The sequence below is a fragment of the Bubalus bubalis genome, chromosome 21 (assembly GCF_019923935.1).
Source record: "Bubalus bubalis isolate 160015118507 breed Murrah chromosome 21, NDDB_SH_1, whole genome shotgun sequence".
Lineage (NCBI taxonomy): Eukaryota > Metazoa > Chordata > Mammalia > Artiodactyla > Bovidae > Bubalus > Bubalus bubalis.
In genome coordinates this window covers 43,563,198-43,586,545 of record NC_059177.1, presented here as the reverse complement: position 1 = coordinate 43,586,545, position 23,348 = coordinate 43,563,198, and the positions used below count along the sequence as shown (strand labels likewise).

General features: G+C 38.3%; 1 protein-coding gene across 26 annotated transcripts in view; it reads right to left on the bottom strand.

Moving 5' to 3' along the window:
- Positions 1-23,348, bottom strand: part of DNAH12 (dynein axonemal heavy chain 12) — a 190,347-nt gene that overhangs the window by 105,711 nt on the left and 61,288 nt on the right. For 21 of the 26 annotated variants that reach the window (XM_025272195.3, XM_044934354.2, XM_044934365.2 and 18 more), the window contains 12 exons: positions 22,862-23,062; positions 20,616-20,810; positions 19,052-19,173; positions 18,675-18,957; positions 15,763-15,882; positions 15,285-15,441; positions 14,877-15,049; positions 10,724-10,876; positions 10,020-10,259; positions 9,438-9,683; positions 8,986-9,105; positions 2,447-2,556 (listed from right to left, as the gene is read on the bottom strand). In XM_025272195.3, coding sequence (XP_025127980.3) covers positions 2,447-2,556; positions 8,986-9,105; positions 9,438-9,683; positions 10,020-10,259; positions 10,724-10,876; positions 14,877-15,049; positions 15,285-15,441; positions 15,763-15,882; positions 18,675-18,957; positions 19,052-19,173; positions 20,616-20,810; positions 22,862-23,062 — 2,120 coding nt within the window. Of the gene's footprint in view, positions 1-2,446; positions 2,557-8,985; positions 9,106-9,437; positions 9,684-10,019; positions 10,260-10,723; positions 10,877-14,876; positions 15,050-15,284; positions 15,442-15,762; positions 15,883-18,674; positions 18,958-19,051; positions 19,174-20,615; positions 20,811-22,861; positions 23,063-23,348 lie in introns of those variants that run through there. The other 5 variants (XM_044934355.2, XM_044934366.2, XR_003105577.2 and 2 more) reach the window with 5 other exon arrangements.

Sequence of the window (23,348 nt, the reverse complement as noted above, 5' to 3'; positions counted from 1 at the left end):
AAACAGTGGTTGACTTTATTTTTTGGGCTCCAGAATCACCGCAGATGGTGACTACAGCCATGAAATTAAAAGACGCTTACTCCTTGGAAGGAAAGTTATGACCAACCTAGACAGCATATTCAAAAGCAGAGACATTACTTTGTCAACAAAGGTCCGTCTAGTCAAGGCTATAGTTTTTCCAGTAGTCATGTATGGATGTGAGAGTTGGACTATAAAGAATGCTGAGCACCGAAGAATTGATGCTTTTGAACTGTGGTGTTGGAGACGACTCTTGAGAGTCCCTTGGACTTCAGGGAGATCCAACCAGTCCATCCTAAAAGAGATCAGTCCTGGGTGTTCATTGGAAGGACTGATGTTGAAGCTGAAACTCCAATACTTTGGCCACCTTATGCAAAGAGCTGACTCATTTGAAAAGACCCTGATGCTGGGAAAGATTGAGGGCAGGAGGAGAAGGGGACGACAGAGGATGAGATGGTTGGATGGCATCACCGACTCAATGGACATGAAGTTGCGTAAACTCCGGGAGTTGGTGATGGACAGGGAGGCCTGGCGTGCTGCAGTTCATGGGGTCGCAAAGAGTCGGACACGACTGAGCAACTGAACTGAACTGAACGATCAAACATTTGGTAAATTTATCCCCTGAGATAATCTGGGAGATAGATAAATAAATCTGTTGAAATTGTGGTTTTAGGGGGAAAAGATAGTAAACAGAAAATTATTAGTATATATTGGCAGCTGAGGGATGCATTTAACAAGGAACTACAAAAGGAAATGAGCTCAGGAAAATATGGCCAGTTTGCAAGCTGGTATGAAAGTAGAGAAAAGCTGAGAAAGAGAGACTTGAGAGACTGAATGAGGTGATTTATTCTCATCTGCAACTAGTAAAAGATAAGTTGAGAAAATCTTTGAACAACAAAGATCAACTTAGCCTAGTATCAAAGACCAAATCAAGAGCAGGACCATTGTATCACTTCATTATAAGATATGAAAGGTTAATATGGTTCCCAGCAATCATTTCCAGATGGTGAAATAATTTAGGGAAAACAGATTAAGGATGTGGGCCCACCAACTAAGTCAGATAGGTTCGAGGATACTACAAGGATGTTTAGAAAGGTATGACTTAATAAGGACCACTCTGGTGGCTCCTGGCACACCTGGAATCAAATGGAAAAAAAAGCTTATTAAGTTTCTGAGAGAGTTGACTGACAAAGAAACCATGAGTCTAGGCTAAAACACAATTTGAATGTTTAAGATGTAAAAAAGACTCTTAGTTACTGAATGCATGAGGGTTGACTGTACTAATTCCCTCTATTTTTACATATGTGAAAATTTATATAATACAAAGAGCTTTTTAAAAAAATCTGCCTTTAAAAAATCATGACCTTTGAGACCTTTGATCTTTGACCTTTCTATAGGTAGAGAGCCGGCTGAAAACATTTTTCAGCTCTCAAGGAAATTTTCTCTATTATCCACTTCGCATGTGACCAGGGAAGAAAATGGAGATGGGAGACCCCTCACAAGGTTGAACCAAAGTCCACAGAGGACAGGTTCCCAGAAAACCCCTCTTGGGGAGCAAAGCCAAACAGAAGTATACCCAGGTTTTATGGGGATCTCAGTTTATACAATTGGTAGGGGAGGCTGTCTCAGGAGGAAAAAAAAAAAAAAAAATATATATATATATATATATATGTAATTATGGATACAAAATGGCCAGAGCCACTTAGTGATACTCTTTACAATAAATTATGTATAAAATGATTCTGATTCCCTGGAAGGGCCTTCAGTACAAACTACTGAAGTACTTTCACAGTCAGTCTATCTCTGGAATTAGGGTCCAACATGCCTTGCTGAATTTCAGAACTGCTACTGCCAAGTATTGGCTTTGTCTGTTCAGTTTCTGAGTGTGAGTATTTGCTGTGGTAATCATGTTCTGGTAAACCCACTATTATAATACTGGATGTGTGCAGGGCAGATAACTTGTTTTTCTATTTTTAGATCTCTGGAGCAAGAGGAACAGCTTCCAAATCTGATATAGAGACTATCACACATCATCTAGAGATTCTAGACTTTGAGTCTGGTTCACTGATTGGAACTTTCAGGTTGCCTCCCTGGGAAAGTAAAAGTGTATTTAATATTCATGAAGTAGAACAAATAACATATTTGATGATCAAAGGGGGAAATTGTGGAGGGTCATTAGTGCTACATCACTGACTGAATGAGCACTCCTTTCCAATCTTTTTAAGACATGTGGCATGAGAGAGAAATACAGCGTTGTTTTTAAGTTACTGGAATGGAGATTGGCTGGGGTAGAGTGGGGGTAGAGGGTTGCTCCCTACTGCACCTAGCAAAATTTGCTGACTCTTTTGGTTTACAAATTTTAGTTGTTTTAATAGTTTAACTTAAAAAATAACAGCTAACTATGGCATCTAACTATCTATAATCTTACCCGTGTCTAACGATCATCATCTCATATGTCTGAATCATTTTTTCAAGAAAAAATTTAACAGGCTGAAGATTATGTACTTTGCAGGCTTCATGAGCACATTCCAAAAATTCCTAAAAGAAAAGAAAAATGGAATGCATTTCTACAAAATGCTATTATAAGTCATATCATTCATGTCTTATAAATATAGATTTTTCATTTAGAAATAATAAAATTGTATCTTCTTATATTTGTAAACTATTTCTTAAACCTTTTTTTTTTTTACTTAAGAAAGGAAAAAGTAGAATTAAAATACTTTAAAAAATTAGTGTTCCCCATTATAAGTTATCAATGATCATGGCATCATAGCATTGGGTGTATGCTTCATGAAAACAACTTGTCTTAATAGTTTTTCCAGAATTTCACTTTTGATTAGGATATAGAAGGACATGCCAAACAATCCTTCACACTATGGTAAACAGAAACACACAGAGGTTACAAAAATTATAAAACTTGTAAACACACAGGAGCATTTTAGATACACATTAAGTCTAAAGGAACTAAATTTCAGAAATGGCAAACCATTCCAATATTCCTGCCTAGAAAATTCCACTGACAGAGAAGCCTGGTGGGCTACAGTCCAAGGGGTTGCAAAGAGTTGGCCACGACTGAGCAGCTGAGCACTGAGCACAAGTCTAAAGGAACTAAATTTCAGAAAGGGATGAGCCTTTCACACAGACCAGCTGCTAGTTTTACTTCTAGAAGCAAGTACAGACAGGTAGGCATTGGACTGACCTGCTATACTGCAGAGGGAGTTTGCTGAAGTAAGGAGAAATTGACAGATATTTTAATGATCATGTAGGCTCCTGCGACGTATAAATCTGGAGGAGCTTCAAATATAAAGCTGGTTTTTCCACTGCCTATGCTTTTGCTGAGTGTGAACTGACACAAGAAATCAAGGACTTAGCTACAAACCCCCCACAGAAAGAGATTTTCTTAGTCTTCGGATGTTTTTATCCCAAAATGCTGCTAGAGGAAGGATCCTATCATAGACTAGGACAATTCTCACTCTAAAGACATTTGAAATCAGAGATAGACTAATGATCAATACTTGTGCAACAAGACTCTGGCTCAGGTCAACTCTTGGTTGAAAAGATCAGCAGCTCAACCTAGCTATCTTACAAAGGAAAAAAACATGGTTTTCCTACAGGAAAATACTACCAGTTCACCCTCTTACTTTCTACTCAATTTTCAACAGTCATAAGAAAAAATAGCTGTTGATCAGTAGGGGGAAAAAAACATAGTAAATAAAATAACTCAGAGATGACTCAGGTGTCGTAATTAGCTGACAAAAAAATAAAATGACTTTTATAAATGTATAAAAGAACATAGACAATATTACAAAAATAAATGAAAAGATGAAGAATTTAAGCAAAGAAATGAGACCTTTTAATAAAGTCAAACTGGATAAAATAAAGCTGAAAAAATAAAATTGATAAAATTAATGGTCCATTGGAGAGGCTTATTGGTAGACTGAACAAAGGCAAAGAAAGGATCATGAATCTTAAAGACAAGTCAATAAAAGTATACAAACTAAAGCACAGATAATAAAAGCAATGAAAAAACAGAAATAGATCATAAGAGACATGTGAGACAATATAAAATAGTCAAAAATATTAATTCATGTAACTAGAGCCCCAGGGGAGAGAAAATTGGGTAGAAGAAATACTTTAAAAGACAATAAGAATTTTCTGGAGAAAGAAATACACACATAGCAGAAGTGCAGCAAATACCAAGCAGGATAAGTACAAAATGAACAAAACTTGGCACAGAGTCAAGAATGGAAACAGAGAAAACATTTAAAACAACCAAAGGAGAAAGAACACAGTACATTCAGCAGACACAAATAAGAAAAAATAGTGGACGTCTAACCATAACAATTCCCCTGGGACCTGGACCAACCCTAGACCTGAGCAGAGTCCGCTCCCAAAGCAGGACTGGAGTGGGATTGAGGCTGCTCAGGAGGACGTGCCAGCAAATGAGCCCCGCTTCCATCAGAACTTGGCGGGGGGTGCCCTCTGAATGAAACCACCACCGCAGGATGCAGGTGGGGCCTTTTCACCTAAGCCGAGCCTCAAGCCCCCAAAGGACGTGGCGAGGCATGCCTGGAAGAGCTCTGAGAGGCGTAGGGCTCCAGGGCTCCCGGGGGGCTCTGGTCCCTGATTACAGCCAGCTTGCTTACAGTCGCCCCACCAACTGACACTCAGGACCCTCGGCATAACACTTTTGCAGGGCTTGGGGTTTGACTGAGGTGGTCGGGAGGAGGCGAAGGGGTAGAGGAAGAGGGTCAGAGGTAAAGAGACACAAGGCCTTGGGCACCTTCCACTCTCCTTGACAACCCAGGAAGGATGGCCCAGTGAACAAAGTGGGGCATGAAGAAGTGCTGCCGCCTTGTGGACATTTTCTGGAACTGCAATGAGAAGACATGGCTGCAGAGTACTTCAGGTTCACAGGATTGGGGATGCAGATGACCTCCCCCACCAAGAAAGGTCCTAATGAGGCACCTAATGAAAACCTAACTCAAAACAGAGCTGACCCTCCACATGCATATTTCAACAGCCACATTTTATTCACACTCTTTGTCACAGAGAAAAATCACCTGAAATGAAAATGCTCAGGATCTCTAAGGAGGAGAAAGACCCCAAGACAAAGACACCCAGGCATCCTCTGGCAGCAATCATTACAAAATCAACACTTAGAAAAAGGCTCCCCGGGTCTTGGGAGTGGAGTTGGGAAAGAATAGGGAACTCTCCAATGCTGAGGTGGGACTGTAAACTGGCAACAGTCACTCTGGAGAAAAGTGTGGATGTTTATTTAAGAAAAGAAAAACGGAGCTACCACAAGATCGTGTATCTCTTCCCGGAAGGATACCCAGATAAAAACATCCTTGCAAAAGTCACAGGCACTGTAATGGTCGTTGTCTGCATTATTTACAATAGCCAAGGCAGAGAAACGACCCAAGTGTCTGAGGACAGATGAACAGAGAAAGAAAGCATGCCACCCATACTCAGTGGACAGTCACTCAGCCCAGAAACACAATGAAAATCATGCTGTTTTAAGCAACTCAATGGACCAGAAGAGGCTCACACCAAGTCCGGTGAGGCAGACAGAACACAAGTATGACTGATTTCACTTACAGGTGATATCTAAAACATGATCGAAACCCATTAGTGTCCCACACAAAAATCAGGCTCACAGGCTTACACATGAAACATACCATTGCCAAGGCATAGATGGGGAGGTTGGCAGGGGGAAGCAGGGAGCAGGATCAATGAGGAGGCCCCAAACTACTGGAAATGCACATAAAAATATATCATAGCCAAAGACCCACAGAAGGGCCCAGGAAATTTGACTCAACACTCTGCAATACTATCATGGGATGAGAATCTGAAAATTATAGGTACAGGCCTATGTAGAAGTGAATCAAGGAGGTGAAGGACTCAAAGAGAACGATGCATGTCAACTCCACTGCAACAGACCATTCAAACAAACAAAACAGTCATAAGAGCAAAAAATGTCGATTCTATTCTCCTGGACCTGAGTCACCCAGGCTGGTTTCTTAGACCTGAGTAGACTCGGCTCCCAAAGCAGGAGTGGTGTGAGTTTGAGGCTGCTCAGGAGGTCGTGCCAGCAAATGATCCCCACTTCTACCAAAAGTGCCGGGTCCCCTCTGAATAAAACCACTGCTTCGGCATGCAGGTGGGCCCTTTTCAGGTAAGCCAAGACTCAGGCCTCCAAAGGACAGTGGAGCAGCATGCCAGGAAGATCTCTCAGAACCTTCGACCTCCAGAGCTCCTCGTGGTGTGGTCCCAGGTAAAGCCGGTTTGTTTAGAGTCACCCTACCTACTGACCCTAGTACTCTTGGCAAAATGCTTTTTCAGGGCTTGGGCTTTGGCTGAGGGGGTGGGAGGAGGCGAATAGGTAAGGAAGAGGGGCAGAGGTAAAGAGACACAAGCCCTTGAGTCTTTGTTCTCCACCCCACCCCCGCTCCGTTCTCATTTACCATCAGGAACATGACTTTGTCTAAAAGGCTCAGCCTATTTTCCAGATTGGGAATGGGGAAGTACTCCCATCTTGTGGCCGTTTCTCATAACAGCAACTTGATTCCCTGTTGCTATCATAGTTAACATCCACAAGATTTGCATTGCTGCAAAGAAATAATACCTGCCCCTGAAGAAATGTCCTCATGAAGTTCATGGATAAAGAATTTTTGAATGGTCTGGCTTTCAAGAAGAAAATTCAAGAGGTATATTTTATTTATACTGTTGTTATGAAAAAAGCCAATGAAAAACCAATTATTAGACAATTGCAAATTAAAATCTGCAACGAGTTATCAACTGACTCCATTTAGAACGGCCATCAGAAAGTTTCCAAACAGCAAATGCTGAAGAGGGCACGGAGAATATGCAACCTTTGTACACTGCTGGAAGGAATGCAAATTGGTAGTGCTGTGAAGTACAGTATTTTGGTTCCTTCAAGAAGGAAAAACAAAGGTATCATTTGATCTGGCAATCCCACTTCTGGGAGAATACCCTGAGAAAACCATAGTTCAAAAAGGTACACACACCCCAAAACTCACTGCAGCATTATGTAGAATAACCAAGACACCAAAGCATCTTAAATGTCTACCAAACTCTAAATGGATAAAGATGTGGTCCATATATTTAATGGAATATTATTTGGCCTTAAAAAAGAATGAAATCATGTCATTGCCCCAAGATGGAAGGATATAGAGATGGTCACACTAGGTGAAGGAGAATGGCAAATATCAGACAGAGAATGGCAAATATCATGTGATAGCTCTTTTATGTGGATCCTTCAAAAAAAATGCATGATAGAAATGAACTTCTTTGCAAAATAACAACAGAGTCACAGACTTGGAAAGTAGACTTGTGGTTTCAAGGGGCAAGTGAGAGAGACATGTGGAGGTGAAGGATCATTTAGGATTTGTGATTAACTTTAGACACTACTTTACATAAAATAGATGAGCAAGAGGGACCAACTAATATGTAGACAGGGATCTCTCCTCAATATTCTGTAATAAAGTATATGGGAAATGACTCTGAAAAAGAATGGATATACATATCCATATATAACTGAATCACTTAGCTGTACATATGCATGCTAAGTTGCTTCAGTTGCATCAGACTCCTTGCGACCCTATGGACTGTAGTCTGCCAGGCTCCTCTATCCATGGGATTCTCCAGGCAAGAATACTGGAGTGGGTTGCCATTTCCTTCTCCAGGGGACCTTCCAGACCCAGGAATCGAACCTGCATCTCCTGTGTCTCCTGCATTGGCAGGGGGGTTCTTTGCCGCTAGCAGCACGTAGAAAGCCCTAGCTGTAGACCTGAACCTAACACAACAGTGTAAATCAACTATACTCCAGTATAAAATTAAATTACGGAAGAAAAAAGTCTGAGTCAGTCTTGTTTGTGTTAAGCCTCTATTTCTGTGTTGCCCCCAAAAGATTTGGAGCTACATCTTCTCATGGACTCCCTCTTTCAAACTCCGTTTCTTCGTCTCACCATCTTCTTCAGCTTTTGTCCCCCCACCTTACCCTGTCAAAATAGAAACCCCCAAATCAGTTACCCCAGTAGGATGCCATGCCCTTCTCCAGGGAAATTTTAGTACTTTATGTTATATGATACCAGGGTTAACAAGCACCATTGCTTTCCCCAGTGGTGCTCCAATAAGGTGCAAAGTTAGCCCCCACTTTTGCCCAACCAGGCTTTTATCCTCTCCGGGAGGTAACTGATGGGAACAGAGGGAACACTGGAGTACATGCCCCCTTCTCACTGGGGGACCTAGAAACCTACAAGGAGAAATCTGGCAGTTTCTCAGAGAACCCTGAAAAACAAAGAGACACATTTATCAGGTTGAGACTGACATTCTGTTAATCACTCAGTCATGTCCAATTCTTCACAAACCCATGGACTGTAACCCTATAGGTTCCTCTGTCCATAGAATTCTCCAGGCAAGAATACTGGAGTGGGGAGCCATTCCCTTCTCCAGGGAATCTTCCTGACCCAGAGATCGAACCCGGGTCTCCTGCATTGCAGGCAGATTCTTTACAATCTGAGCCACCAGGGAAGTATATTTAGTAGTAAATATCATAAATCACAAGATAAGAATACAGGAAATAAAATGTGTTTCTTTTATAGTAACATTATCTTTCCCGAAACTTGTTAATCCTGGTATCATAATAAAGTACTAAAATTTCCCTGGAGAAGGGCATGGCATCCTACTCTAGTACTGTTGCCTGGGAAATCCCATGGACAGAGGAGCATGGCAGGCTATAGCCCATGGGGTTGCAAAGAGTCAGACATGACCGAACAACTTAGCACACACACTAAAATTTACTCTTCCTTATTACTCAGAGCAGCCAAAATAGAGGTTTATATTCCTAATAGAATAATTCACTCATTTAATAAAACTCGAAAAACTACTGAGTCACCAGATGAATTTATTTGAAGAACAAGTCACTCTCAGAGGTTTACTTACATGATAGTCAGCTTCAGGAAGTTTAACACCAGGAAATAAGTCACTAGTTATTCCATTAAATAAGGGTATATCATGTGATAAAAACTTTGGTTCATTTACATCTTTAATTGATCGAAGAAGCTAAAAATCAATCAAAAAGTGCAATACAGATTAATTGCCAGTATTGGCCCTCCTCTTGCCCCCACCTCACAAAACAAAGTCAAAGTTTGTTTTATATTATTTCATGGAATCCCTATACTAAAAAGCCAATACTACACTTATCAAACAGAAAGATCCTTGGATTCCTATAAATTATAATGAAAACCAGAACCTCAAAACTGTCATTTCAACCCCACATAAAAAGGCTCAAAGCTATAACTCTTATCTGCCTATCTATAGTTCACAATCAACCTTGCTAAAAAAAAAATTATCTTTTAATGGAAACTTTCACAACATATATATTTAATACTTACAAGGATATCTTCATTTTCATTTGGAAATTTTAGTTTTAGGTTTCCAGCAGCTATTAAAACTGCTTTTACTGCTCGCATTCCATAGTCATAATGAAACTGTGATGAGAGCTGCTCCGAGCAGAGCCTATAGGTCATTACTATCTTCACAGACAGAGGTTTTGCATTCAGAAATCCGTAGGAGTAGAGGGAGATTTCTGCTATGAGGGCATAGTTTGGAACCATCATAGCCACTGTTCTGAAAAGCACCTGAAGCATAAAACAAGTGAAATATTTTATTTACATAAAGGAAACAGGTTTTAAAGCTGAGCATAAGCACCCAAAGACAATGGGCTGATATTCAAGTTTACTCCCCAGCGCAGCACCTTTTCACTAACTCTTTAATTTGTTCAGCAGCATTTTAGCAGTTTTAGGTACTCTCATATTCTAATATTTTTTTAGACATTAAAAAAAGTCTTTACAGGTTTACCTTACAGCAAATGGAAAAGGTAAAAGGGAGATTACAAATACATGTGAGAAAAGTGTACCATTTTGAGTAGATTATGCTGATTACCAAATTCACACTCTTCAAAAAATATATATTACCTTAAGATTATCTGGTAATTCAGAACGTCCTGCATAGCCAGGATTCATGGTAATAGCCACGAAACAGTTTGGGTTGAGCTTAAGTTCTGTGCCTTCAAAAGTAAACACTTGCAGCTTCTGTTGAATGGCTCTCTGAATGCAAAGGATCTGTTGAGCTACCACTGACAGCACTTCCAACTCAATTCGATTAAATTCATCAAAGCAAGCCCAAGCACCAGAAGAAGCCAATCCTTTAAAAAACTAAGGACAAGGAAAACGATCATTTTCGTAGGAAAGGGCATCTTTTGTTAAAACAAATATTTAACCTTTCAAGTCAAAATTGAAGTGTGTGTGTTAGTTGCTCAGTTATGCCCGACTCGTTGCGAGTCGACTATACTGTCCATGGAGTACTCCAGGCAAGAACACAGGAGAGCATTGCCGTTTCCATCCCCAGGGGATCTTCCCGACCCAGGGATCGAACTCCGGTCTCCCACATTTCAGGAAGATTCTTTACCGTGTGAGAAACCTGCAAAGCTTTTAAGTCAAAATTGTAAGCTAAGCTCAATAAAAACCCCAAAGGGATAAAAACAACAGCTTTACCCATTAAAAAAAAAGAGCTCAAATAATGCATAAACCACAATCAGTGTTTTAAATATGAATTTGCTTCAGCTTATCCAGTTAGCCCTAACTATAAACTACTTGTAATATTTAATATGTAACTTTACCTTTCCCATCGCTAGATAATCGAGCCCATCTGAACAGTTGAATACCACGCACTGTACAGCAAGAGCTTTAGCCAAGTCCTTGGTGGTTTCCGTTTTTCCTGTGCCTGCTGGCCCTTCTGGAGCACCTCCAAGGTTTAAATAGAAGGCACCTATCTGAAAAGAAAAATAAATGTGAAAAGAAATCCATGCTTAACTGAAAACAAACAAAAACTCTATAATAGGACCATTGCTTATATTAATAAAATGGACTCAGTCTTATTTGTAGCTTCAGAGACAGTAATGCAATTACATACATCATTGATTTTTAGAACTCATTTCTGTAGCTGCAACAAGAAAAAGTGGTTTAAAGGATCTAAAAAAAGTTAAAATGTATGAAAATCTCATCGTCTAATACTTCATATGTATTCCATTTGCCTTTTTAAAAACAAAGAGAATCCAGCCTTGAAGTGTTAACATTTGACCAGAAATGTTTAATTAAAAGTGGTTATGGAGGGCTTCCCTGGTGGCTCAACAGTAAAGAATCTGCCTGCTAATGCAGGAGGCACAGGGCTGATTCCTGATCTGGCAAAAGTCCGCATGTTTCAGGCAAGTAAGCCCACACACCACAACTACAGCCTGTGTTCTAGAGCTCAGGAGCCTCAGCTTCTGAAGCCTGAGTGCCCTCAAGCCTCTTCTCTGCAACAAGAGAAGCCAGCGCCAGTGGGAAGCTCGTGCACCGCAACTAGAGAGTAGCCCCCGCTTGCCACAACTAGAGAAAAAGCCTGTGCAGCACACCAAAAATAAAGAAATAAACATTAAAAATAACATGTCACTTAAAAAAAAAAAGTGCTTACAGAAATGTTTGTAGAGACCAGTTATGACAATCTTGATAGCTAGCTGCAAAGAGAGAACACACCAAAAACTGAGGGTAATACATGGAGGCCCGTTAGTGGGAAAATAAAGAGATGCCCTACTATATACTTTCGTCTATGATTCACCCTGGCTGTCGCATTCCACTCTTGGTATGTTCTTCATTTTCTCCATCCCCATAGCACTGCTCTGTATTCTCTTACCAGTAGTATCACCTTCATTGTGAAACCAGTTACCAGTTATTCACTGATGCATGGCAAACTGTGACCTGTGTTTGCCTACTGGACTCCACTTTTATTGTTTTTATATAAGCTGGCGTATCCTCCAAGTGTAGCCTGGGCACTGGGGTGGTTGCCCAAGTTGTCTTTTACAGATTTGGAGTCTTCTGTGTCAAATCAAGCTTGAGCTGATTAAGAGGGTTAAGACCACCGATCCTCCATCTGCACAGGGGCAAGTGTCAGCTCAGTGACCTTTTGATGTCAGAGGCCAAAAACTCCACCCTCAAAGCAAGCTAACTCCACTCCTTTCTGAGCTTTGCTGAGAAGCTGCTGCTAAGTCACTTCAGTCGTGTCCGACTCTGTGCGACCCCATAGATGGCAGCCCACCAGGCTCCCCCGTCCCTGGGATTCTCCAGGCAAGAACACTGGAGTGGGTTGCCATTTCCTTCTCCAATGCATGAAAGTGAAAAGTGAAAGTGAAGTCGCTCAGTCGTGTCCAACTCTGTGCGACCCCATAGACGGCAGCCTACCAGGCTCCTCCATCCATGGGATTTTCCAGGCAAGAGTACTGGAGTGGGGTGCCATTGCCTTCTGAGAAGAAGCAAATGTAAAAAAAGCCTGTGGCCTGGCTGCATGAGAGCAGAGTGACAACAGCCTCCCCATGCTTCCCATACTTCAGCTTTATCCCATGAATACCCTGAGCCCTTCGCCTTCAAGGAGGGAGCTCTAACTTGTTTTCCTGTCTCCTTGCTTGGCTGCTCTGTTGAATAAATACTTTCTCTGCTGCAAACCTCAGCATTTCAGCGTTTGGCTTGCTGTGATGAGTTAGGCAAATGAACGTAGTTCAATAACACTTACATTACAGTTAACTAAGTACATTTTTCCCCCTCTCAATTAGTTTTTAAGTTCCTTAAGAGTAACATCAGCAGTATCTGAATTCTTTCTGAGTCTGCACAGAGACTATAACAACGGCTGGAAATTTTTAGAAGCATACAAGTTACAGTCAACTCTAACTATGAAGTTTGTTTCATGAAAAACTCTATGAGAGTTTGTGAAACTTAACTGCTTTTAGATGAAATAGGGTTAAAGGGCCAAGACTGTACATATGGCAGGCCAGGGAGTATACAGGAACTCAATAGAGAGTTCTCGATAGAAGGAATAGACCTTCTACTTAATTTTTCTGTGAACCTAAAACTACTCTAAGAAACTAAAAATTTTTAAAACATTTTTAAAAATAATGAATAAACCTATGAAAACCTTAAATATTTTCACCTTTAATAAAATCAAATAACAGAGATAGCTTATTAAATACATGCAATATCGATGATACTTTACCCATCATAAATTTGTAGTAAATGCTATATTGTTAATGTCCATTAATGTGACTACTAGAAACCTCAGTCTCTCCTTTCTTTATAAAAATTTCCAAAAAATGCTTATAAATGTGTTCTCTTTATTATGGATATTAACTACAGTAGGAGATTTTTCCAGTGTTTAGTGTTTTATACAAGTATTTAATGTGATTTTGACTTTATACCTCAAAGTTGCTAGGGTCCACCTTACAAATATTCACAGCTCACTTCAGTGAGCTCTGAGATAGCACACAGCAGCTTGAGATTCATTTACTCAACAAATCCTAGGGAGTAACTTACGTATTTGTCTATCACTAGAGTAGAGGACAAGACAGACACGGTCTGGCCTTCAGGCAGCTTCTTGAGAAAGAGGATTTGATGAAATATTTTATCATAGATGCACTACAATTTTACTCAGATTCTCTTACTGGTCATTGCTTCCCTCCTTCCGATTGCTGTGGGTGTCATCTACAAATAGCTCACAACTGTCCTGTCTCCTGAGATTTGCCCTCAGTCAGGAGCTCCCTCATTCACAAACATCTGAATGCTTATTCACACCCCTAGCCTCAGGAGGGACCCATAGCCAGTCACAATGAAGGGATAGAAAAGTTAGACCTCTTTGCCTTAAAGTGAAGTATGTCTGTGATGCCATTCATGCTCCAAAGCTCCCCGTGAGATCAGGTTAGGCCGTACATCCACAGAAACCACATCCTTGCTTAGCTTCCCCCTCTGCTTTCTCCATTTTCTTACAGGCTTTTACTGAGAACATTCCCCAGACAATCAGTTGCCCAATAATCCCTGTTTTATCTCTGCTTACAGACAACTCAAAGATACTTTAACTTACTTAGTACAAGTGGATTGATGTGTTTTTTTTAATGGAAGGATAATTGCTTTATAATATTTTGTTGGTTTCTGCCATACACCAACATGAATCAGCCATAGGTTTACATATATCCCTTCCCTCCTGAACCTCCCTCCCACCTCTCACCCCATCCTGCCCCTCTAGGTTGTTTCTTGCCAGATTTAGCAAATAAAAATACAGGATGCCCAGTTACATTTGAAAATCAGATAAACAATGGATAATTGTTAGTATAAGTATGTCCATGTAATAATTAGGACATACTTCTACTAACAAATTTTTCACTGTTGATTTGAAATTCAAATTAACCTGAAAGTCTTGTATTTTATCTGACAACACTATTCCCAGACGTGTTTTGTTTGTTTGTTTTGTAGTCATGGCTTTATCTTCCATAGCTTCCCAACAAGGGCAGCCCTCAGCATCACCTGCTTACCCTTCAGCTCTCCCTCTCCCATTCAACACTAACTTGGAGTTCTAAGGCTCAAATGTACTTCCTTCATCTTGTCATCTCTCCCAGAACTCCACTGAAAAAACTGATGTCATTTTCTGAAGCTCTGGCGTTTTCTTTAAATCTCCAGTACCTTACTTTTTCTAATTATCCCCAAAGGGAGTGGCTCGTGATTTTCAAACATTAGAATTCAAACACACTCATATTCTACTAAAGCACTCAGAAGTAAATATTCATTATTATAACTTCACATAAAGGGAATTTGGGATTAGAAAAGGAAGCTATCCTTCGTTTGACTATAGCTATAGTCAACTATACAGATAAGAGAATGAAATGAGGATAGCCATGTTAAATTTGGACAAGAAAACATGACACCAAATCAAATAGTAATCTTTAATGTGTAAATTAAAATAATTTAAACACATACCAATGTTCTGTAACATCTGTCAGTTAGAGGAGTAATGACAAGTCGAGGTGAGTTGCCAAGATATTCATAAGCATATTTTACATTGCAATTAATGATACGAACTCGAGCGTTGTCATATTCCCAATAATAACGAAGCTGAGCAAGCCACTGGAAATCTGTATCATGTGAGACGCCTGGAAGGAATAAAGTAAAACAAGACACATAATCCTGAAATGGAAATAATTTGAAAACTAGATATTTTATCATTGTTTACAAAAGTATTAACATTAAAATAATTCACATTTTCTAATTTATAGAAAAGATCATATAAAATAAATTCTGCTGAGACAGAAAAAGACATATAGTACAAGTTCTTGTTTCTAGAAACTATCAATATTTTATCTTCAATATTAAAAAGAAGTCACATACCCATATCAATCATGTCCATGACCACATCTCTAGCATGGACATCGATAGTAACCAAAGCCCCCAGAGTAATCCTGGTCTGCTTTGATAGTTTTCCTCTTACCAGCTCCACAATATCATTTAGTTGATTCTGAAGTTCCTTATAGTACTTCTTTAATCCCTACAAAATAAAAAAGTAATTAAATTAACATTAGCCAAATTGTGCATTTTATACATTCACTCTTTAACAAAATGATTCTGAACTTCACAATGTAGTTCAGTATAAAAATGAATTATAGAACAGAATAACTTTTGTCTATGTATAATAAAAATTAAGAACAAATTTTTAAATAATTGTGCGATTTTCATGCTATGTGTAGAAAGTGGGGGAAGATTGCCCTTGAAAATGATAAATAAGCTAACTAAAAAAAAAAAAAAAAAAATATATATATATATATATATATAGCATGCAGAAAAGAATGTTACTTAAAATATGCTTTACCTCTGTTCCACCACTTATAACTTCCTGTGTCTCAGAGGTCCAGAACATTTGAGAAACGCAAAGTACCACCTGGCCAGGCCACTCTCGAACCCAGTCTCTTCTTGCAGATTCTGGATAAGCCTGAATAATTAAAGTGTATTTCTAAGTTTAAAAGGTGACAAGAGGAAAAAAGCTTAATGATTAACAATAAGTAAGTACAATATTGGTTACATTTGTAGGCTAGAATATATTCATGAAAAATTTTAGATGACTATTTAAAAGATCTGAAATTTTTTTACAAGCTATATTTTTAAAATATTTGTTTATTGATAAAAGAATAGAAAGATGAGCACCCATATTTCAATAATCAGTTATCTCTGGAAGAATATGATTGTTGATTCTTTGGAAAGCTATTTTCCATAGGATTTTTATGTTTCTTTGCTGTGGGGAGTTGTCAATTTTCTGCATAATATACACATTACTTCTATTATAATGAGATATGAGGGTTTATTAAAGTTAAAAAATAAATCAGTCTAGCAATTTACATATATTGATGCCAAGATTTAACTGAAAAGAAGACTACACCATCTTGTAGCTAGACTGACTTAGTAGCTAGAACCCTTGTATTATTTCTAAAAACTTGTATGACCAGTGTATATAATTTGAACAATTATATATTTGTCCAGTTATACACAATTGAGCAATCTATGCTATGAGTTCAAAGTATACTTTCATTTCTTCTAACATTTTTTATGTTCAAAATGCATTTAAATGGATTTATTGAAGAGGTAGCCTTTTTAAAAATAACTTGTTGCCACCTGGTGCTCTGTGATGACCTAGAGCAGTGGGATGGGAGGAGTGGAGAGAGGCTCAAGAGGAAGGAGATATAAATATAATTATGACTGACTCATGTTGTCGTACAGCACAAACCAACACATTTTAAGGCAATTTTTCACCAATTAAAAAATAAAAATAAATAAAAATTTTAAAATAACTTGTTGCTAAAGTAAATGATAATAGACCTAAATTAAAAGCTGAAAAAAAAAACAAATGCAGAGCAAAGTATAAAGTTGATACTAATGGAATTTATATCTATAGGTATACACATATTTATCTATTTATTGGCTGTGTTGCATAGCTTGTGGGATCTTAGTTCCTTGACTAAGGATTGAACCCAGGGCATGGCAGTGAAAGCACCAAGTCCTAACCTCTGGACCACCAGGGAATTCCCTGGAAACTATATTTTTAATACAATGACACCATCTTGGATACAAGAATATTAAGCACAAGGATGAAAGTGAAAGTGAAGTCGCTCAGTTGTGTCCGATTCTTTGTGACCCCATGGACTACACAGACCATGGAATTCTCCAGGCCAGAATTCTGGAGTGGGTTGCCATTTCCTCTTCCAGGGGATCTTCCCAACCAAGGGATTGAACCCAGGTCTCCCATACTGCAGCAGATTCTTTACCAGCTGAGCCACAAAGGAAGCATAAGGATATAAATATTAATTATTAAAATTCATTTTTAGTAATATTTATGGAAAAAGTGAAAGTGTTAGTAGCTCAGTCTTGTCTGACTCTTTGTGATACCATGGACTGTAGCCCACCAGGCTTCTCTCTCCATGGAATTCTCCAACCAAGAATATTGGAGTGGGTAGTCATGCCCTTCTTCAGGGAATCTTCCCAACCCAGAGATTGAACCAGGTCATTCTTTACTGTCTGAGCCACACTAGGACAGTCCATGACATTTTTAAAATATCAAACATTTATAATATTTATAAATATTTATGAATAAATGCAAATAACAAACTAACCTAGGTTTCAAAGAAGGCTAAGTTTCAAAGAATGGATGAGCCATTGCTAGGTACACAGAAAGTAAATTTCTATATGGATTAAGGAAATATTTTCACGGATAATGTTGATTCTTTCCTTTGTGCTTTGGAACCATAGATGGAAAATGGAGAGAAAAAGTCAAGATTTATCTGCAGGAACTTTGAAACTGAACAGAATAGACACTGCAAGATGATTCTCATAGGGCTCTTGGTGAAGGAAAAAGGAAAAAGGATTCTTACTCAAAGTGAGTTGCTGGATATAAGGCTGCAATGCCTTTTTTTTTTTAAACATATATTTATTTGGCTGAGCCAGGACTTAAGTTGCAGCATGTAAGACTGCATGTGGGATCTAGTTCCCTGACCAGGGATTAAACCCAGGGCCCCTGCACTAGGAGCTCAGAGTCTTAGCCATTGACCCACAAGGGAAGACTGCAATGCCTTTTAAAATGATATTTTTACTATACAACTGTTCCTTTGTGGCCCTAGAGGAAGAAATATACTGAAATTTATTATCATTCAAGATTAGGTTTATTGAATTAGCCTAAGTGAGATACATGTAGTGCCTACATGTTATATTTCTCTCAAATATTATAGATCCTCCTTTAATGTTTATCTCATTATGAGTTTTTAAGTAATTGTTTGAGTGTAAACAGCAATAAGTAAACCATACCACACATTTAACACCCATGTCTGAGATTCTTTCTGACCCCATGGCCTTCATACAGGATACCCTAGATGGTCTTCCATTTGCTCTCTATTTGGTTAATTCCTACTTACCCTTTGGGTCTTGGTTTCAATTTTACTTTCTCTAAGAGCCTATCTCTAGCAACCTACCTTCCTCACTCCAAATTAGATACACCTTATTATTCTTTCTTACAGCACCGTTTTTTTTTTTTTAGGAGTACCTAATCGCACATTATTATAAATTCTTACTACCATTATTACTTTAATAATAATGTTAGGAATGGAGTAAAAAAAATAATAAATGGCTTAAAAGAGTAAGACCCTTAAGTGTTAATTTACTGGTACTCATTCAAAAATCTCCTTAAAAAAAAAGGCATTTACAGAATATAGGATATACATTAAATTCTAGGAAACATACCAGCCTGGCTGCCGCAATCACATCATGAATACTTCGAAGCATCAAATCTTCTACTTGAATGAGCCACTTTTCCACGGCACCTCGAGCTGCAGATGTGGAAATTAGTGCAATCAGCTCCACTCGCTCACCTTCAGAGCTATACATGGCCTTAATATCCAAATTGGGAAGGAACTCCAATTTGGCGATGCCTTCAAAGCATTTTTTCAAGTGAGGCTGAACTCTAAGTGGATCTTTGGTCTCTGACAGAATCTCTAGCATTTCATCATTAGATAAGAAGAAAAAACTAGGGAAAACCATACAAATACAAAAGCTTTAGTTATAATTCTTTGCACCTCAGAAAATGCTTTAATGATAGCACAATTGATTATTCATCATACCGAGGGAAGAAAAGTCGTTTTTTTTCAAGATATGCATTAAGGCCTTTCATAATTTTCTCCAAAAGTTCATTGCAGTTCTGCAGTTTTTCCAGTAAACCTGTTAAAGAAGTAGCAGCAAGAACCTAAAAGAGACCCATTCATTCAGGTCAGAACTTAAATACCAGATATAATGATAAGATCTCAACATTAACTTATACATCAAAAATGTTAAGATGTCAAAAGACTTATGAAAATTGTCAGGAGGTTTTTCGTAATGTAAAACTAAGTAAATCATAAGTATTCTTACCCAAAGTTGTTAGTTGTGAGAAATTATTATTGTCATACATATTTTCATTTTTCCTGTATTCTTTCGAATGATAGGGGAAGAATATGCTAGTTTTGTTTGTGATTTAATTTTTATATTTACAACTGTCAACTATAAACAGTCTATTTTTACACTTTTAAAAGGTTCAATAAATTAAAAGAAGAAAACCATCTCATGGCACATGAAAATGTCAGTGTCCATAAACAGTTACATTATTGTATGGACACATCCATTCAGTTACATATTGTCTTTGGCCACTTTCTTGCTACAATAGCAGAATTGAGTAGTTATAAAAAACACAGTAGGTCTCATAAAGCCTAAAGTATTTACCATGCAGCCTTTTGCAGAAAAAAAAAAACTTCTGATTTCAGTTCTCTAAGAAATACTGTCTTAAAAAGGTTCTAAAATCAACACATAAGGGAAGTCTTTCAAACATAAATTTTAGTACTATTGATTCTCAACAGTCCAGCACAGCTACTTTTTCATCCAGCACTGAAATAGATTGTTATTTATTAAGTTGAGTACCAGATTTTTTTAAGTGCATCTATATCTACGTGTATGAAAAATACATGGCCTGCCTTTCAACATTAAAATTACAATCAACAGGGTGCTATACTCACTAGGAGAGACACAGAGCAAGTGAGACCAGCTTCGAGAACTGCTGACTCTTTTTCCCATCACCCCAAGCATACAGAGTCACCGAGTAGAATGTCAGGTGAGTCACCTGCATGACTCATATTCATTCATATTCATTCTCTCTCTCTCTTTCCCTCTCTCTCCCCCACCCTCTGGCTTCCTTCATTTTATTTTACTATTTTTTTTTTCTAAATATTTATTTTCATTTCTTTATTTGGCTGTATTGGGTCTTAGTTGTGGCGTGTGGGATCTAGTTCCCTGACCTGGGATCGAACTCAGGCCCCCTGCATTGGAAGTATGGAGTCCTAGCCACTGGACCACCAGGGAAGTCCCCTTCACTGTTTACTTTACAAGAGGAAGAATGGAGTATACATTCTAGAAGCCAAGTAAGTTAAATGCATATTTGAAGCAGCTCCACTATACATATTAAAGGGTTATGAATAGTGTATCTTAAGAACTGAAAAGTAAAATTATTTATGCTTCCTTTTATTTCCCTGAGCTTTCCAGTTTGTATACAATGAGTAGCTTTTATTTTTGTAGTTGGAAAAAAAGTGAAATGCTTTTTGTAATAGCCAGAAATAAAGGTTTCCCCTTTATTTGAAAGAGAGAAAACAAATGCTTCACCTTTGGATCTTTCGCACAAAACTTCATGATATCCCTCCAGTGTCTGTCTACTGTCTGAAACTGACGCCCTTCTTCTGGCATCTGTTGCATGATATCCTCAGAGCAAAAAATGGGCTCCAAGTATAGCCAGTGAGCTTGTACCTTTAACCATTCATCAATCGTTTCTTGTATTCGAATCAAACGGTCCTCCCACGCCTTAATGGAAAGCATATTATACTGAATTCCAGTTATTAAAGGCACCCTAAAAATTATTAACAAAGGCTATGCATTTTAAATTCACTGTTATTTTTGAATCAGCGCAAAACAGCTCAAAGTCACTTGTGGGTGTCTCACACTGGCTTTGAAAAACTAGGAGATCTGAGGTTTTCCTAAATCATTGAAACTCACAACTGTAAATGACTATAGTTATTTAGACCAATTTCCTAATCCCTGGGTGAAGTGTCTCAGGTTTAAAAAGCATCCAGGAATATATCCTGCCCCACACCAGTGGTTATCAACCTAGGGGCTATTTTGCCCTCACCTCAAAGACATTTCACAGTGTCTGGAGGCATTTTCATTTGTCACAGCTAGTGGGGTGAGGGTTCTACTTATATCAAGTGGACAAAGGTCATGCTATGCTATGCTATGCTATGCTAAGTCACTTCAGTCGTGTCCCACTCTGTGCGACCCCATAGACAGCAGCCCATCAGGCTCCCCCGTCCCTGGGATTCTCCAGGCAAGAACACTGGAGTGGCTTGCCATTTCCTTCTCCAATGCATGAAAGTGAAAAGTGAAACTGAAGTCGCTCAGTCGTGTCTGACCCTCAGCGACCCCATGGACTGCAGCCCTCCAGGCTCCTCCATCCATGGGATTTTCCAGGCAAGGGTACTGGAGTGGGGTGCCATTGCCTTTTCCAGGACAAAGGTCATGGATGCTGCTAAATACAGGACAACTCCCACAACAAAGAATTACTTATGCCAAAATGTCATTAGTGCCACATTGAGAAATGTCAACACAATTTGCTCTACATCAACATAATTTGGAGGGGGGAATCTTATTACCACACATCTCCAAGAATCCATTAGATATTTCATTAGCCAAGGATCATGTATATAATCTCTCTTTGATTCTTAAATCTATGGCCTGAGATACTATATATCAAGAGACTGGCCTCACATTTTTGTTTGAAAACCTCTAAGAGAGCTTTCAAATTTGTCTTAGAAATTCTCCTTTGTCAAAGAAGAAGTACTTGCAAAAGACATCTTATCAGGAAAGGGTTCAGTCAGCCTGACTCAAGGCCAGATGTGCAGCGTTATGTCCTTTTAGAAGAACATAACTCTTTGTCTTCTGCAAATATTCAAAGCTGATGGACAGGGAGGCCTGGTGTGCTGCGATTCATGGGGTCGCAAAGAGTCGGACACAACTGAGCAACTGAACTGGAACTGGAACTGGAAGGTGCCCCATAACAACATTATGCCTAAATTAAAACCAGACTGCTTTATTTTTAATTTCAGCTTTGTCATTTTTAGCTGTGTGAACTTGGGTAAATTTTCTATCCTTTAGTTTCCTTATCTATGAATACTGATAATAATGTGCCTATCCTGGTTGTCTGCTCTGAGGATTAAATGAGTTAATAAACGTAAAGCTCCTAGAGTAGTATCTGGCACATATTTAGAAGTCAATAAATACTAGGGAGAAAATCCAGTTGTTGTTGACCTTTTACCACTTTATATAGTCTCCAGTTAGAATATTGATACTAAAGCTCCAGTTATTATAATTTATTTATTTACAGTAAATAATCTGTATTTACTCACATCAAGTATAAGGTCATGACATTAAATAATCTTACAGTCTCAAATATCACTTGTTTTCTTAAGTGGAAAATAATTCATTAATTATTCTAAACAGTTCTCAAGCTAGTTCTCAAATATAAAGTACAGTATATGAACTTCACTACAAGTTACAAGAATATATTATGAAATAGGGCCTAGGCTATCTAAAGTTAGATTAAATAATACCAACTTTTTTTCTTCCAAATCTATCACTGTCATTGGAGAAGATTTTTCTTAATAAAGCATCATTTGTTCTTTTCAAAATCATTAAAGTCTCATCTGTTCTATATATTTTCACATTAATTTTAAGGTAGATATCAGTTCCTATATTCCAACAAAGCTATCCAACAAACTTACTTATTCCCACAAGAGTAAATATGTAATAAATTTCAATCTTTATAAATGACCAGGAGTTGATTATCATATTTAACAAACCTTGATCTCCTTTTCAAATGGTTTGATGAATGGTGAGCCTCTCATTGTCTGAGTTTTTATAATTTGATCATCAAGGAGAGCCTGAATCTCATCTACTGAAGAAAGAATACAGACTCCAGTATCACGATATAAACTTATATGAAAAGCAATATCATCCCAAGTTCCCATCATTGTTTGCATGGCTTTCTCTAATGAAAATTCCTAAACAGAATAAAAAAGAAAGAATGGGATGATGAATAAAGAATCTTATTTCCTATATGTATGGACTTTCCCTACTGAATTTAGTAAGCATTTGGTGCATTTTTGCAGGATATTCTGCAACTGTCTTTAAGTTAGAAAAGGTTTTAAACAACTATACAATTCCTATGGTGAATGACAATGTAGTTTTAAAAAATTCACTTGTTTTCAAAGCTGTCAGTATCAAAACAGACAACAGTATGAAAGACCTGCTGGATTTTCCCTGGGGTGCCTTTTTGCAGTCTACAGC